Source organism: Somniosus microcephalus, chromosome 5 (assembly GCF_052327205.1).
Source record: "Somniosus microcephalus isolate GS21.2 chromosome 5, FLI_Smic_1.0, whole genome shotgun sequence".
Lineage (NCBI taxonomy): Eukaryota > Metazoa > Chordata > Chondrichthyes > Squaliformes > Somniosidae > Somniosus > Somniosus microcephalus.
The window spans coordinates 13,258,710-13,275,868 of record NC_140991.1 but is presented as its reverse complement, the minus strand read 5'-3'; the positions used below and the strand labels follow the sequence as shown (position 1 = coordinate 13,275,868).

The following is a 17,159-nucleotide window of genomic DNA, read 5'->3' as shown; positions in this document are numbered from 1 at the left end:
ATGTGGATTTCCAGAAGGCATTCGATAAGGTGCCACATAAAAGGTTACTGCACAAGATAAGAGCACACAGGGTTGGGGGAAATATATTGGCATGGATAGGGGATTGGCTAACTAACAGAAAACAGAGTCGGGATAAATGGGTTATTTTCCAGTTGGCAATCAGTAACTAGTGGGATGCCACAGGGATCAGTGCTGGAGCCTCAACTATTTACAATCTATATTAATGACTTGGATGAAGGGACCGAGTGTACTGTAGCCAAATTTGCTGATGATACAAAGATAGGTGGGTTAGCAAGTTGTGAGGAGGACTCAAAGGGCTGGATTTTGATACTGGAGGCATGTAGGAGGCGGGACTGCAACTTTTGGGGTTGTAGTCCCGCCTCCATCGAGTTGTGGCCACCCCACGCAATTTTCACTTGATTGACCTTGTTGAGCCCACCCAGCGGGCCAATTAAGGGCCACCCGGCAACAGGTGACATCACAGATTGACATTTCATCTGTCAAGAGCTTTTGACAGATGAAATATCAACGTTTGACAGCTCTTTGAAGCTGTCAAACACTGACATTCTGTACACTAAGTTAATTCCTTCCTCTCAGGCTGATTTAGAGATCTCTCCAGAACAGAAAACTGAATGCGGCAACTTTTGACAGCTCGTGACCATTCTGCTTTCTGTGTTGGTGAGATGAGGGACTCCCGAGACCTGAAGGAAGGAAGGCTGTAAAGGTAAGTAAAACTTATTTAAACACTTTACACACACCAAACACACTTACCTCTGCACTCATGCACACATCACTCACCTGAACACCGGACATCTTGAACCCTCCAAGCCCTTCAGCCCGACGGTCTGCTTCGCTAACTTGCCGTGGTTTGGAGCCGTTTGGGAATCCCACACTTCAGGAATAAAAATAGGGATTAGGCTAAAAACTGCCTGTTAACTACCTGTTAACAGGCAGTTAATTGGCACTAATCCCCTTCCTGCCTCGGGGAGGCGGGTCCCAACACAGGTCGGGTATTTGCCTCCTTTGAAACTGGCATGGAGACGGGTTGTGGGCGGGATGGGTTCGTGCTCCCCGATGTCATGATTTTAACACCCCACACGCCTCCAATCCTGCCTCAACGGCCCAATGAAAATCCAGCCCAAAGAGTCTGCAAAGGAATATAGATGGGTTAAGTGAGTGGGCAAAAATTTGGCAGATGGAGTACAATGTGGGAAAATGTGAGGTTATCCACTTTGGAAGGAAGAATGAAAAGACAAATTATTATTTAAATGGAGTGAGACTATAAAATGTTGCGGTACAGAGGGATCGGGGGGTCCTAGTACATAAAACACAAAAAGTTAGCAAGCAGATACAGCAAGTAATTAGGAAGGCTAATGGAATGTTGGCCTTTATTGCAAGGAGTATGGAGTATAAAAGTAGGGAAGATTTGATGCAACTTTACAGGGCGCTGGTGAGACCACACCTGGAGTACTGCGTACAGTTTTGGTCTCCATATTTAAGGAAGGATATACTTGCATTGGCGGCAGTGCAGAGAAGGTTCACGAGGTTGATTCCTGGGATGAAGGGGTTGACGTATGATGAAAGGTTGAGCAGGTTGGGCCTATACTCATTGGAGTTTAGAAGAATGAGAGATGATTTTATAAGATTCTGAGGGGGCTTGACAGGGTGGATGCTGAGAGGATGTTTCCCCCAGTGGGGGTATCGAGAACTAGGGGGCATAGTTTCAGAATAAGGGGTCGCCCATTTAAGACGTAGATGAGGAGGAATTTCTTCCCTTGGAGGTCATGAATCTTTGGAATCCTCTACTCCAGTGAGCTGTGGAGGCGGAGTCATTAAATACACTCAAGGTGGAGATAGACAGATTTTTGAATGGTAAGTGAGTCAAGGGTTATGGGGAGAAAGCGGGAAAGTGGTGTTGAGGCCACGATTGGATCAGCCATGATCTTATTGAATGGCAAAGCAGGCTCGAGGGGCCGATTGGCCTACTCCTGCTCTTGTTTCTTATGTTCTTATGTATTCAGCACGTCCAGTTGTTAGATTTATTAACATGCAAATGTTAAATGGGAACTTCTATTCTCCCTCTCTTTTGACAGCGCACGGAAATGTATACCAGAATCTGGTACGTGCAAATCCAACTCACCCGATGGCAAATCAACTGTTTCCGTCTGGACCACGAGATCCTCTCAGTGAGTCAGCAAATGTACTAATTTTCAACAATTTGTTTCAGACTGGGCAATGAGAGCAAATGAAGGGTTATGCAGCATGTCATCATACTCTGGCACCACAATGTGCGTGACATATTTAAGACCCCTGTGCCATTTTTGTCCGACCTGTGTTCTACTGCAACTATTGAAGAGAGCTTCAGCTGATCAGTCCATACCCCACTGCATTTCATTTCTCACATCTCTCCCAGCCCTCCAACACTCAAGCAAACTGCATCTGCCCAAAGACCAACATTAATATTCATGTCAGATAACATTGCAGGACCACCAGCTATTATTAGAATAGTTTTTTTTAAATTCATATATGAAATGTGGGCATCGCTGGCAAGGCTAGCATATATTACCCATCCCTAATTGCCCTTGAGAAGGTGGTGGTGAGCTGCCTTCTTGAACCGCTGCAGTCCGTGTGGTGAAGGTACTCCCACAGTGTTGTTAGGGAGGGTGTTCCAGGATTTTGACTCAGCGATGATGAAGGATCGGCGATATACTTCTAAGTCAGGTTGATGTGTGACTTGGAGGGGAACTTGGAGGTGGTGGTGTTCCCATGAGCCTGCTGCCCTTGTCCTTCTAGGTGGAAGAGGTCACAGGTTTGGGAGGTGCTGCCGAAGAAGCCTTGGTGAGTTGCTGCAGTGCATCTTGTAGATGGTACACACTGCAGCCACGGTACGCCGGTGGTGGAGGGAGTGAATGTTTAAAGTGGTAGATGGGGTGCCAATCAAGTGGGCTGCTTTGTCCTGGATGGTGTCGAGCTTCTTGAGTGTTGTTGGAGCTGCACTCATCCAGGCAAGTGGAGAGTATTCCATCACACTCCTTACTTGTGCCTTGTAGATGGTAGAAAGGCTTTGGGGAGTCAGGAGGTGAGACACTCGCCACAGAATACCTAGCCTATGACCTGCTCTTGTTGCCACAGTATTTATGTGGCTGGTCCAGTTAAGTTTCTGGTCAATGGTGACCCCCAGAATGTTGATGGTGGGGGATTTGGTGATTGTAATGCCATTGAATGTCAAGGGGAGGTGGTTAGACTCTCGCTTGTTGGAGATAGTCATTGCCTGGCACTTCTGTGGCGCGAATGTTAGCTGCCTCAGCCCAAGCCTGAACGTCATCCAGATCTTGTTGCATGCGGGCATGGACTGCTTCATTATCTGAGGAGTTGTGAATGGCACTGAACACGGTGCAGTCATCAGCAAACATCCCCATTTCTGACCATATGTTGGAGGGAAGGTAATTAATGAAGCAGCTGAAGATGGCTGGGCCTAGGACACTTCCCATGAGGAACCCCTGCTGTGATAATTTACCTTCAACCATCACAACCATCTTCCTTTGTGCTAGGTTTGACTCCAGCCAGTGGAGAGTTTTCCCCCCGATTCCCATTGACTTCAGTTTTACTAGGGCTCCTTGATGCCACACTCGGTCAAATGCTGCCTTGATGTCAAGGGCAGTCACTTTCACCTCACCTCTGGAATTCAGCTCCTTTGTCCATGTTTGGCCCAAGGCTGTAATGAGGTCGGGAGCAGAGTGGTCTTGGCAGAACCCAAATTGGGTATCAGTGAGCAGGTTATTGGTGAGTAAATGCCCCTTGATAGCACTGTCGATGACACCTTCCATCACTTTGCTGATGATTGAGAGTAGACTGATGGGGCTGTAATTGGCCAGATTGGATTTGTCCTGCTTTTTGTGGACAGGACATACCTGGGCAGCTTTCCACATTGTCGGATAAATGCCATTGTTGTAGCTGTACTGGAACAGCTTGGCTAGAGGCACGGCTAGTTCTAGAGCACAAGTCTTCAGCACGATAGTGGGATGTTGTCGGGGCCCATAGCCTTTGCTGTATCCAGTGTGTTGAGCCATTTCTTGATATCACGTGGAGTGAATCGAATTGGCTAAAGACTGGCTTCTGTGATGGTGGGGACCTGAGGAGGAGGCCGATATGGATCATCCACTTGGCACTTCTGGCTGAAGGTGGTTGCAAACGCTTCAGCCTTCTCTTTTGCACTCATGTGCTGGGCTCCACCATCATTGAGGATGGGGATGTTCATGGAGCCTCCACCCGTTAGTTGTTAAATAGTCCACCACCATTCACGACTGGATGTGACAGGACTGCAGAGCTTTGATCTGATCCGTTGGTTGTGGGATCGCTTAGCTCTGTCTATAGCATGCTGGTTCTCTCTTTTTAGCATGCAGGTAGTCCTGTGTTGCAGCTTCCCCAGGTTGGCACCTCAGTTTTAGGTATGCCTGGTGCTGCTCCTGGCATGCTCTTCTACACTCCTTATTGAACCAGGGTTGGTCCCCTGGCTTGATGGTAATGGTAGAGTGAGGGATATGCCGGGCCATAAGGTTACAGATTGTGGTGGAATACAATTTTGCTGCTGCTGATGGTCCACAGCGCCTCGTGGATGCCCATTTTTAAGAACATAAGAACATAAGAAATAGGAGCAGGAATAGGTCACTTGGTCCCTCCAGCCTGCTCCGCCATTCAATAAGATCATGGCTGATCTTGGGTTCAAAGCCACTTCCCTGCCCGCTCCCCATAACCCTTCACTCCCTTATCTTGCAAAAATCTGTCTATCTCCACCTTAAATGTATTTAATGACCCAGCCTCCACAGCTCTCTGGGGCAAAGAATTCCACAGATTTATGACCCTCTGAGAGAAGAAATTCCTCCTCATCTCAGTTCTAAAAGGGCGACCCTTTATTCTGAAACTATGCCCTCGAGTTCTAGAATTCTCCACGAGGGGAAACATCCTCTCTGCATCTACCTTGTCGAGCCCCCTCAGTATCTTATATGTTTCAATAAAATCACCTCTCATTCTTCTAAATTCCAATGAGCATAGGCCCAGCCTGCTCAACCCTTCTTCATAAGTCAACCCCCTCATCTCAGGAATCAACCGTGTGAATCGTCTCTGAACTGCCTCCAATGCAAGTATATCCTTCCTTAAATAAGGAAACCAAAACTGTACGCAGTACTCAAGGTGTGGTCTCACCAACGCCCTGTACAGTTGTAGCAGGACTTCCCTACTTTTATACTCCAACCCCCTTGAAATAAAGGCCAACATTCCATTTGCCTTTTTATTACTTGCTGTACCTGCATGCTAACTTTTTGTGTTTCATACACAAGGACCCCAGGTCCCTCTGAACTGTAGCATTTTGTAATCTCTCTCCATTTAAATAATAATTTGCTTTTTTATTTTTCCTGCCAAAGTGGATAACCTCGCACTTTCCCACATTATACTCCATCTGCCAAATGTTTGCCCACTCACTTAGCCTGTCTATATCCCTTTGCAGATTCTTTGAGACCTCTGCACAACTTGCTTTCCCACCTATCTTTGTATCATCCGCAAACTTGGCTACATTACATTCGGTCCCTTCATCCAAGTCACTAATGTAGATTGTAAATAGTTGAGGCCCCAGCACCAATCCCTGTGGCACCCCACTAGTTACCGTTTGCCAACCGGAAAATGACCCATTTATCCCGACTCTCTGCTTTCTGTTAGTTAGCCAATTCTCTATCCATGCTAATATATTACCCCAACTCTGTGAGCTCTTATCTTATGCAGTAACCTTTTATGTGGCACCTTAGCAAAAGCCTTCTGGAAATGCAAATACACCACATCCACTGGCTCACCCTTATCCAGCCTGCTCGTTACATCCTCAAAGAACTCCAGCAAATTTGTTAAACATGATTTCCCTTTCATAAAATCATGCTGACTCTACTTGACTGCATTATGATGTTCCAAATGCCCTGCTACTGCTTCCTTAATGAAGGACTCCAGCATTTTCCCAACGACAGATGTTAGGCTAACTGGTCTATAGTTTCCTGCTTTCTGTTTCCCTCTTTTTTTAAATAGAGGTGTTATATTTGCGGTTTTCCAATCCGCTGGGCTGCTAGATCTGTTCTGAATTTATCCCATTTAGCACGGTGGTAGTGCTACACAACACGATGGAGGGTGTCCTCAGTGTGAAGACGGGACTTCGTCTCCACAATGACTGTGTGGTGGTCACTGCCGTCGATACTGTCATGGACAGATGCATCTGCGACAGGTAGATGGGTGAGGACAAGTCAAGTAGGTTTTTCCCTCGTGTTGGTTCTCTCACCACCTGTTGCAGGCCCGGGCTGGCAGTTATGTCCTTTAGAACTCGGCCAGCTCGGTCAGTAGTGGCGCTACCGAGCCACTCTTGGTGATGGACATTGAAGTCCCCCACCCAGAGTACATTCTGTGCCCTTGCTACTCTCAGTGCTTCTTCCAAGTGGTGTTCAACATGGAGGAGTACTGATTCATCAGCTGAGGGAGGGCGGTAGGTGGTAATCAGCAGGAGGTTTCCTTGCCCATGCTTGACCTGAAGCCATGAGACTTCATGGGGTCCGGAGTCAATGTTGAGGACTCCCAGGGCCACTCCTTCCCAACTGTATACCACTGTGCCGCCACCCCTGGTGGGTCTGTCCTGCCGGTGGGACAGGACATACCCAGGGATGGTGATGGAGGAGTTTGGGACATTGGTTGAAAGGTATGATTCTGTGAGTATGACTATGTCAGGTTGTTGCTTGACTAGTCTGTGGGACAGCGCTCCCAATTTTGCCGGGTGGTCCCTCCGGTTTCATTCTTATTATTGTGTTTTGTAACGGTTAGTTACAACTGAGTGGCTTGCTGGGCCATCTCGGAGGGCAGTTAAGAGTCAACCACACTGCTGTGGGTCTGGAGTCACATATAGGCCAGACCAGGTACGGACGGCAGATTTCCTTCCCTAAAGGACATTAGTGAACCAGATGGGTTTTAACTACAATCCAATTACTGATACTAGCTTTTTATTCCAGATTTATTTAATTAACTGAATTTAAATTCCCCAGCTGCCGAGGTGGGATTTGAACTCACGTCTCTGGATCATTAGTTTAGGCCTCTGGATTACTAGCCCAGTGACATTACCACTACGCTACCATTCCACTTAAAATAATTTCATATCCCAAAAAAATACATTTTATCAGCACTATTGTACTTGTGCCTGTTTGATGACAGTATTCAGCATGTCCAGTTGTTAGATTTATTAACGTGCAGATGTTAAATGAGAACTTCTATTCTTCCTCTCTTTTGACAGCGCACGGAAATCTGGGCCTGAATCTGGTACCTGTTGGTTCAAATGACCCGATGGCAAATCAGCTGTTTCCATCTGGACCACGAGATCCTCTCAGTGAGTCAGCATAAGTATTAATTTTCAACAATTTGTATCAGATTGGGCGATGAGATGTAATGAAGGGTTATGCAGCATGTCATGGTGCTCTGGCACTACAATGTACGGGACATATTTAAGACCCCAGTGACATTTTTGTCCGACCTGCGTTGCTGCCAGCAGTTCCTGATCCGACCCACATGCCATGGAGGGGACAAGTTGGGAGACAGTCATTTTCCTTTAATTCTCGGCATGTGGGCATCACTGGCAAGGCCAGAATTTATTGCCCATCCCCAGGTGCCCTGAGTAGAGCTTTGATGCAACTGAATGACTTGCTCGGCTGCTTCAGCGATAAGTTGAGAGTCAACCACGTTGGAATGTTCTTGGAATCAGATATAGGTCAAACCGGGTAAGAGTAACAGGTTTCCTTTGCTTCAGGACACCCGTGACCCATGAAGCTCAGTACAGTATGAAAGATGAATTGTGCTGTTAGTCATTTTACAGGTTGAACTGTGTGGTGATGCTCATGATGCTGCTCTGATACTTTGCCTGTTCTCGTCAAATCACTAAACTATTTCCAACCCTGTTAGTTATTATAGAAACATAAAAAAAAGGAGCAGGAGTAGGCCATTCGGTCCTTTATGTCTGCTCCGCCATTCAATATGATCATTGCTGATCCTCTATCTCAATACCATATTCCCGCTCTCACCCCATAACCCTTGATGCCTTTGTGTCTAGAAATCTATCTATCTCCTTCTTAAATATATTCAGTGACTTGGCCTTCACAGCCTTCTGTGGTAGAGAATTCCACAGGTTCACCACCCTCTGAGTGAAGAAATTTCTCCTCATCTCAGTCCTAAATGTCCTACCCTGTATCCTGAGACTGTGACCCCTCGTTCTAGACCCCCCAGCCAGGGGAAACATCCTCCCTGCATCCAGCCTGTCGAGCCCTGTCAGAATTTTATACGTTTCAATGAGATCCCCTCTCATTCTTCTAAACTCTAGTGAATAAAGGCCTAGTCGACCCAATCTCTCCTCATACGACAGTCCTGCCATCCCAGGAATCAATCTGGTAAACCTTCGCTGCACTCCCTCTATGGCAGGTATATCCTTTCTTAGGTAAGGAGACCAAAACTGCACACAGTACTCCAGGTGTGGTCTCACCAAGGCTCTGTATAACTGTAGTAAGACATCCTTGCTCCTGTACTCAAATCCTCTTGCAATGAAGGCCAACATACCATTTGCCTTCCTAACTGCTTGCTGCACCTGCATGTTTGCTTTCAGTGACTGGTGTACAGGTCCCTCTGTACATCAACATTTCCCAATCTATCACCATTTAAATAATACTCTGCCTTTCTGTTTTTCCTACTGAAGTGGATAACTTCACATTTATCCACATTATACTGCATCTGCCATGTATTTGCCCACTCACTCAACTTGTCTAAATTGCCTTGAAGCCTCTTTACATCCTCTTCACAACTCACAATCCCACCTAGTTTCATGTCATCAGCAAACTTGGAAATATTACATTTGGTTCCCTCATCCAAATCATTGAAATATATTGTGAATAGCTGGGGCCCAAGCACTGATCCCTGCGGTACCCCACTACTCACCGCCTGCCACCCCGGAAAAGACCCATTTATTCCTACTCCCTCTTTCCTGTCTGTTAACTAATTTTCAATCCATGCCCGTATATTACCCCCAATCCCATGTGCTTTAATTTCGCACGCTAACCTCTTATGTGGAACTTTATCAAAGGCCTTCTGAAAATCTAAATACACCACATCCACTGGTTCTCCCTTCTCTGTTCTACCAGTTACATGCTCAAAAAACTCCAGTAGGTTTGTGAAACATGATTTCCCTTTCATAAATCCATGTTGACTTTGGCTAATCCCGTTGATATTTTCGGGTTATATTATCAAGTTCAGTGACTGGGAGTCCGCAAAGATGCTCAATAGCAAAAGGATTGGATAAGCTTAATGGCTGATAAGAATTTGGAGATTTGAACCATCAAAACATCTGTCAGACTCACAGGTCTGATGTGTAGTATTTTCTAACTGGATACTAAGAAACCAGATAAATGTTTACAACTTTTACAGAATCATTTGATATCTCGTGGTTTATTCAGTATGATTTTACTTGTGCCCGTTTGATGACAACATTCAGCATGTCCAGTTGTTAGATATTTTAACATGCAAATCTGGTGGCATCCTGCAATGCAGCCCAGAAAGCATTTCCTGCATAATTGTAGCTTGCAGTATGCTCAGTAATGTCCAAATATTAACTCAGAACTTCAATTTTTCTCTCTTTTAATAGCACATGGAAATGTATGCCCGAATCTGAGACGTGCTGACCCAAATGACCCGATAGCAAATCAGCTCTTTCCGTCTTTGGCACAATACCCACTCGGTGAGTCAGCAAAAGTAGTAATTTTCAACATTATGTTTCAGAATTTGCAATGAGTTCTACTGGCGTGGAACCAGGATGGCTCCAATACTTGTCTATAGTCAGAGATCTTCCACTGCAGCTCTTGCTGCATCTGAACAATCCGTACTTTTTTTTTATGCGTTCCTGGGATTTAGGTGGCTGGTCCAGTTAAGTTTCTGGTCAATGGTGACCCCCCAGGATGTTGATGGTGGGTGATTCGGTGATGGTAATGCCGTTGAATATCAAGGGGCGGTGATTAGATTCTCGCTTGTTGGAAATAGCCATTGCATTGTCATGTCCTGCATCTCTCCCAGCCCTCCTACCCCCAAGTAAACTGCATCTGCCCAAAGAGCAACATTAATATTTATGTCAACTAACATTGCAGGACCACCAGCTACAGCAAGAATAATATTATTCTCCGGAGCACACAAATCTAGGCAAACACTCCAGTGCGGTACTGAGGGAGTGCTGCACTGTTGGAGGTGCCATCTTTCGGATGGGACGTTAAACCCTGCTCTCTCAGCTGGACGTAAAAGATCCCATGGTACTCTTTTGAAGAACAGCATGGGAGTTCTCCCCGGTGTCCTGGCCAATATTTATCCCTCAATCAACATCACTAAAAAACAGATTATCTGGTCATTATCACATTGCTGTTTGTGGGTGAAGGGATTATTACAGTCCTAGCCCTTTTGGACTATCCCAGATCAGGCGTATTCCCCAGACGTTCACCCTCAACTTAAGTTAGAGATAGCCGAATTCCATAAGACGCTTAAATGGGTCTAAAGGTTCAGGCTATCTCTCCCTAAAGGAAAGGAACGACTAAAGATGGTACCGTCCTCCGGATAGTACTTTTAATAAGTTGAACTAGACTGTAACCTTCCGGATATTATAAGGGTCCGGAATACCCCCAGAATTCTGCAACTCCTTACAAAAGAGTGTACAGAATTTGTGGGTTCGCGAGTCTATACGGAATTACTTTTTGAGACAATTCTAAAAATATATAGGGGGAAAATTCAGTTGGTTGCGCCTCCCGTTAGTGCCTTAAGAGGGCGCTAACGGGACGCAATGCAACTAGCGCCCGGGCGTGGCACTGCCCATGCCTCCCGCAAAATTCAGCGGGAGGTTAGTGGTGGCGCTAACCGGTAGCGCCCTGTGGCGCTGCGCCGCTGGCGATGACGTCATTGGTGTGCGCAGCGCCCCGCTCACGCCCCGGCCACAAACTCTGGGAGCGCCCCCTGACTTAACGCCGGACGCTATGTCCGATGGGGTCAGGGGGGCGTACCTATGGCCGGGGAGGCGCAATTTAAAGGCGAGGTGCGGGGTGGCCATTTTTGTTGCTGGCCGCCTGCCAGCACCTGCCTGCGCTCCTGTCCCAGACCTCCTGAAAGGCACCCCCCCCCCCGCGGAGTGCTGGCTGCGCTCCAAGAGCCCGGCACGTCTCTTGAGTGCCGGGCTCTTTTGCCTGCACTCCCGATCCCCGGGGGCCCAGCTGGGCCCCAGGTCGCGCTGCACAAGGCCCCTCCCCTTTCAGAAGGGGAGGAAGGCCTGCAATACCGCGGCGCAATGTACCGCAGCGTGTGGCGCTGCGGCACATAACGCCACAATATTGACTCACAGCACCCCAAGAGGGATGCGGGGCGCCTCCAGTAGCGCCCTGCTTCGCTCTTGAGGCGCAACCACTCAAGTTCCAGCGCGGGGGTGCTAATTTTTCTGGGGCGCTACTTTTAGCGCCCCGGCAAAGTTAGTGCCCCAATTGGGGTGCTACTCAATTTTTAGCCCATAGTTTTATTTAAGAGTCGACATTCAGTTAACATCTGTTGAATCAGTCGCAACATTAACAATTCAAAATACAATTAGCTTACATTTCTTATTTCTCAGAGATCCTTATTCTCAAATCTTTACTTCATTACATTTCTTATTTCTTACTTATTTCTAAATCCAGAACATCCACCAAAATCAATCACTTTTGACTTACCGATACTCATAGTTAAAGACTTACAGAGATGCCTCTGGAAAGTCGAGAAACACCCTGCCCGTTCAGCGTGTTCTGACGTTCTGTTAAAAAGGTTTTATTTTTATACCCTTTTGGATTTGGTTTCTTCTTTGATGTTCTCTGCTGATGTCAGCTAATTGTCTTTATTGAGAGTAAGCTATCAGGGAACATAAAAACTGACTGTAAAAGCTTTTATAGATATGTGAAGAGAAAAAGATTGGTGAAGTCAAGCGTAGGTCCCTTACAGTCAGAATCAGGGGAATTTATAATGGGGAACAAGGAAATGGCAGACCAACTAAATACATACTTTGGTTCTGTCTTCACAAAGGAAGACACAAATAACCTCCCAGAGATGCCGGGGAACATAGGGTCTGATGAAAGGGAGGAACTGAAAGAAATCAGTATTTGTAGGGAAATGGTGTTCGGAAAATTGATGGGACTGAAGGTCGATAAATCCCCAGGGCCTGATGGTATACATCCCAGGGTACTTAAGGAAGTGGCCCTAGAGATGGTAGATGCATTGCTGGTCATCTTCCAGAACTCGATAGACTCTGGAACGGTACCCATGGATTGGAGGGTAGCTAATGTTACCCCACTATTCAAAAAAGGTGGTAGAGAAAAAGCAGGGACTTATAGACCAGTAAGCCTGACATCGGTAGTGGGGAAAATGCTAGAGTCTATTATAAAAGATGTAATAGCAGAGCACTTGGAAAGCAGTGACAGGATCGGACAAAGTCAACATGGATTTACAAAAGGTAAATCATGCTTGACTAATCTACTGGAATTTTTTGAGGATGTAACTGGTAAAATAGATAAGGGAGAACCAGTGGATGTGGTGTATTTGGACTTTCAGAAGGCTTTCGATAAGGTCCCACATAAGAGATTAGCGTGCAAAATTAAGGCACATGGGATTGGGGGCAAGGTATTGACTTGGATAGAGAACTGGTTGGCGGACAGAAAGCAAAGAGTTGGAATAAACGGGTTGTTTTCTGAGTGGCAGGCAGTGACTAGTGGGGTACCACAAGGATCGGTCCTAAGACCCCAGCTGTTCACAATATATATTAATGATCTGGACGAGGGAATTGGATGTAATATCTCCAAATTTGCAGACGACACAAAGCTGGGTGGGAGGGTAAGCTGTGAGGAGGATGTCGTGAAACTCCAGTACGATTTGGACAGGTTGGGTGATTGGGCAGAAACATGGCAAATGCACTATAATGTGGATAAATGTGAGGTTATCCACTTTGGTGGCAAAAACAGGAAGGCAGATTATTATTTGAATGGCAATAGATTGAGAGAAGGGGAAGTGCAAAGAGACCTGGGTGTTATTGTGCACCAGTCGCTGAAGGTAAGCATGCAGGTGCAGCAGGTGGTTAAGAAGGCAAATGGTATGTTGGCCTTCGTAGCAAGAGGGTTCGAGTACAGGAACAAGGATGTCTTGCTGCAGTTGTACAGGGCCTTGGTGAGACCACATCTTGAGTATTGTGTGCAGTTTTGGTCACCTTACCTGAGGAGGGACGTTCTTGCCATGGAGGGAGTGCAGCGAAGATTCACCAGGCTGATACCTGGGATGGCAGGAATGACGTATGAGGAGAGATTGTGTCGATTGGGCTTATGCTCACTGGAGTTTAGAAGATTGAGAGGGGATCTCATTGAAACCTATAAAATTCTGTCAGGTCTGGACAGACTAGATGCAGGAAGGATGTTTCTGATGGCCGGGGAGTCCAGAACCAGGGGTCATAGTCTAAGGATAAGGGGTAAGTCATTTAGGACTGAAATGAGGAGGAATTTCTTCACCCAGAGAGTGGTGAACCTGTGGAATTCTCTGCCACAGAGGGCGGTGGAGGCCAGTTCATTAAATATATTCAAGAAAGAGTTGGATATATTTCTTAAGGCTAAAGGGATCAAGGGATATGGGGAGAAGGCAGGGACAGGGTACTGAAATTGGATGATCAGCCATGATCTCATTGAATGGCGGAGCAGGCTCGAAGGGCCGAATGGCCTACTCCTGCTCCGATCTTCTATAGCTCTTTTGAATGCTTTCTATTTTACTATCAATTCTACTATTGCATGCATAATTATTTCTCTACTTTTAGGTGTTCCAAAAACCATCATAAAAACAAGGACAGCTATGATTTTTGTTTGATGTCATTCTTATTGAAGATCCTTAATACAGTATTGGCTTTACTGCTTTTTAGCAGACATTTTGACTCCGCTTACTGTTCCAAGTTTAATACAAACACAATGTAATTGCTTGGTGTCATCTATTGAAGTTATATCTTCAAAGTCTTGTTGGTATGGTTTTTACTATATCTAAATTAAAGACACTTTGACTGAATGTTTCATGCATTTCTAGCTATCTCAATTGGTTGCATATTTAATCTTATGGTTTCTGTTTTCCAAGTTTAACATAAAACTATTTGACCAGCAGTTGTTTCTTTACTTGATGTCATGTTTGAAAGGGATATGCCTCTTTTAATGTTTGTGTTTCTGTTTCAACGTGTTAGCTCTTCACACTTAAACTGGGCATTCTCATTGTGTTCGTTGCAAACCCAAGACTTTTCGGAAGCACCAATGGTTTGCTTCAGTCTTTCATTGTTTTAGAATATTTAACTAATTCCCATTTCAAAGCTTGTTTACAACTTTGTTATCAACTGATCTTCTCTCAGAAGCCTGTATGCTGTTTACGGCCTTGTCTGCTGAGACTTGTGTCTTTTAAACCCAGTATGTCTTTTATTAATAATATCAGTATTCTGTTCATGGCATCGTTTATTTCTCTGAATCATGGCTATTCCTTCACATGGGATCTTGCTGTGTGTAAATTGGCTGCCGAGTTTCCTACGTTATAACAGTGACTACACTTTAAAAAGTACTTAATTGGCTGTAAAGCGCTTTGGGACGTCCGATGGCCATGAATGGCGCTATATAAATGCAAGTCTTTCTTTCTTTAACTTTAATATTCAGGTCCACTAACATTGCAGATCATCAGCTATTACTAAAACAAAGATTTCATAAAGGTTTACCATTTTCCTGGCTTACACAAAAGCCCATACCTCCATGTGAGTTCCTCAATCTTGTCTTAAGTGATCTTTTATCTGCTTTAGCGCTGCTCCAGACATGCTGTCATCCTGAGAGCTGGCGACATATTCCATTCCCATTGTACGACAGCATTTACCATTGGGCTGTAGGTCAGCAATCCTACTGATAAGCATTTTGAGATTTCAACTATCAAAACATTTGACAGACTATCAGGCCTGACGAGTAGTGATTTCTATCTGGCGATCAAAAAACCAGATGAATGTTTACAACTTTTACAGAATCCAGAATCATTTCATATTCAAAAGAAAATCTATTTATTCAGCACTATTGTACTGGTGCCTATTTGATGACAGTTGTTAGATTTATTAACATGCAAATGTTGAATGAGAATTTGTATTCTTTCTTTGACAGCGCACGGAAATGTGAGCCCGAGTCTGGTACGTGTTGATCCAACTGACCCGATGGCAAATCTGCTGTTTCCATCTCGACCACGTGATCCTCTCAGTGAGTCAGCAAAAGTACTAGTTTTCAACAATTTGTTTCAGAATGGGCAATGAGTTCAAATGAAGGGTTATGCAGCATGTCATGGTGCTCTGGCACTGCAACGTGCGTGACATATTAGCATGATAAGGAAGACAACACTAATGAAGTAGAGGATGGGAAGAGCCAGCAGGGCTCCAACACTTGTCTGTAGCCAGAGATCTTCCACTGTAGCTCTTGCAGCTTCAACTGAACAATCCCTGCTCCCCTGCATTGTCATGTCCCGCAACTCTCCCAGCCCTCCTACCCTCAAGTAAACTGCATCTGGCCAAAGACTAACATTAATATTTATGTCAACTGACATTGCAGGACCACCAGCTACTGCAAGAATAATACTAATCTCCTGGTTAATACCGTATAGAATATCTGTGATCTCACTAACATACCTATCCATTTGAGCACCCAGCTTACACAAAGTGTAGGAGATGGTTGAGCCACGAGCCAGTGTAGCTCTAGTATGTGCATCCCTTATTATTACTGGTGCCACAGAACCCTACAGGGCAGGCCCAGCTGCAGAACCCATTGAGGTGACTAAACGCTCCATTGTTGACTATAGAGTGTCAGTTCTATTTGCTACAATCCCACACAAGTTGTTAGTGCACTGCTCCACACTCTCCATCATAAGAACATAACATAACCTAAGAAATAGGAGCAGGAATAGGCCATTCGGCCCTTCGAGCCTGCTCCGCCATTCAATAAGATCATGGCTGATCTTCTACCTCATCTCCACTTTCCTGAACTATCCCCATATCCTTTGATTCCCTTAATATTCAAAAATCTATCGATCTCTGTCTTGAATATACTCAACGACTGAGCCTCCACAGCCCTCTGGGGTAGAGAAATCCAAAGATTCACCACCCTCTGAGTGAATAAATCTCTCCTCATCTCAGTCCTAATTGGCCGACCCCTTATTCTGAGACTGTGACCCCTGGTTCTAGACTCCCCAGCCAGGGGAAACATCCTCCCTGCATCTACCCTGTCGAGCCCTGTAAGAATTTTGTATGTTTCAATGAGATCGCCTCTCATTCTTCTAAACTCTAGCGAATATAGGCCTAGTCTACTCAATTTGTTCTCAAAGGGCAATCCCCCCATCCCAGGAACCAGTCTGGTGAACCTTCGTTGCACTCCCTCTATGGCAAGTATATCCTTCCTTAGGTAAGGAGACCAAAACTGTACACAATACTCCAGGGCCTAGAAATTGGGTTTTGGCTTAGCCAGGGCTTTAGCGCCGGAAGTTAGTGCCGGCGCTAAGTCCCCCTGCGCGCGCCAAAAATTCAGTAGCGCCGCGCCCAAACGGCTGCCGGCGCTACTGAAGGGTCTTAGCGCCTGGAAAAGGGCGCTAACTGCCGTTTAGCGCCGCAATTCCGGCGCTACAGCACCCGATGCGGTGCGGCAGGCTGGGGAAGTGCAGGCCTCCTCCTTCCGTTAAGGAGGAGCTGCCTGCACCCGGCCGCGGCCCGCGCAAATCTGTTTAAAAATGAGCCCGGCACCTCGGACAAGTGCCGGGCTTGCATCTGTTCCGGGGGGGGGGGGGGGGGAGAAGTCCGGGGAGGGAGCTGCGGGCAGGCGGCCAGCGGGAAAGCGGCCGGCCGCCGCGGGGCCTTTAATGCGCCGGCGCAAACACATGTTGGACTCTGTTGCCAGAGTCTTAGTTGCGGCTGCCACGGGCGAGGCGGCCGCAACTGAATGTCGGCGCTGGGGCCCGTCGGCATGGCAACCAGGACGCTGCGCACACCGATGACGTCATCGGGGCCGGCGCAGCGTTACCGGTGCAACGCC

General features: G+C 46.2%; 1 protein-coding gene across 7 annotated transcripts in view; it reads left to right on the top strand.

Annotated features, from left to right (window-relative positions):
• The window catches only part of LOC147116896 (uncharacterized), a 298,183-nt gene that overhangs the window by 126,213 nt on the left and 154,811 nt on the right, over nt 1-17,159 (top strand). For 6 of the 7 annotated variants that reach the window (XM_085987101.1, XM_085987105.1, XM_085987104.1 and 3 more), the window contains 4 exons: nt 2,094-2,186; nt 7,310-7,402; nt 9,698-9,790; nt 15,252-15,344. In XM_085987101.1, the coding sequence (XP_085843227.1) occupies nt 2,094-2,186; nt 7,310-7,402; nt 9,698-9,790; nt 15,252-15,344 (372 nt within the window). The remainder of the gene's footprint in view (nt 1-2,093; nt 2,187-7,309; nt 7,403-9,697; nt 9,791-15,251; nt 15,345-17,159) is intronic. The other variant, XM_085987106.1, reaches the window with a different exon arrangement.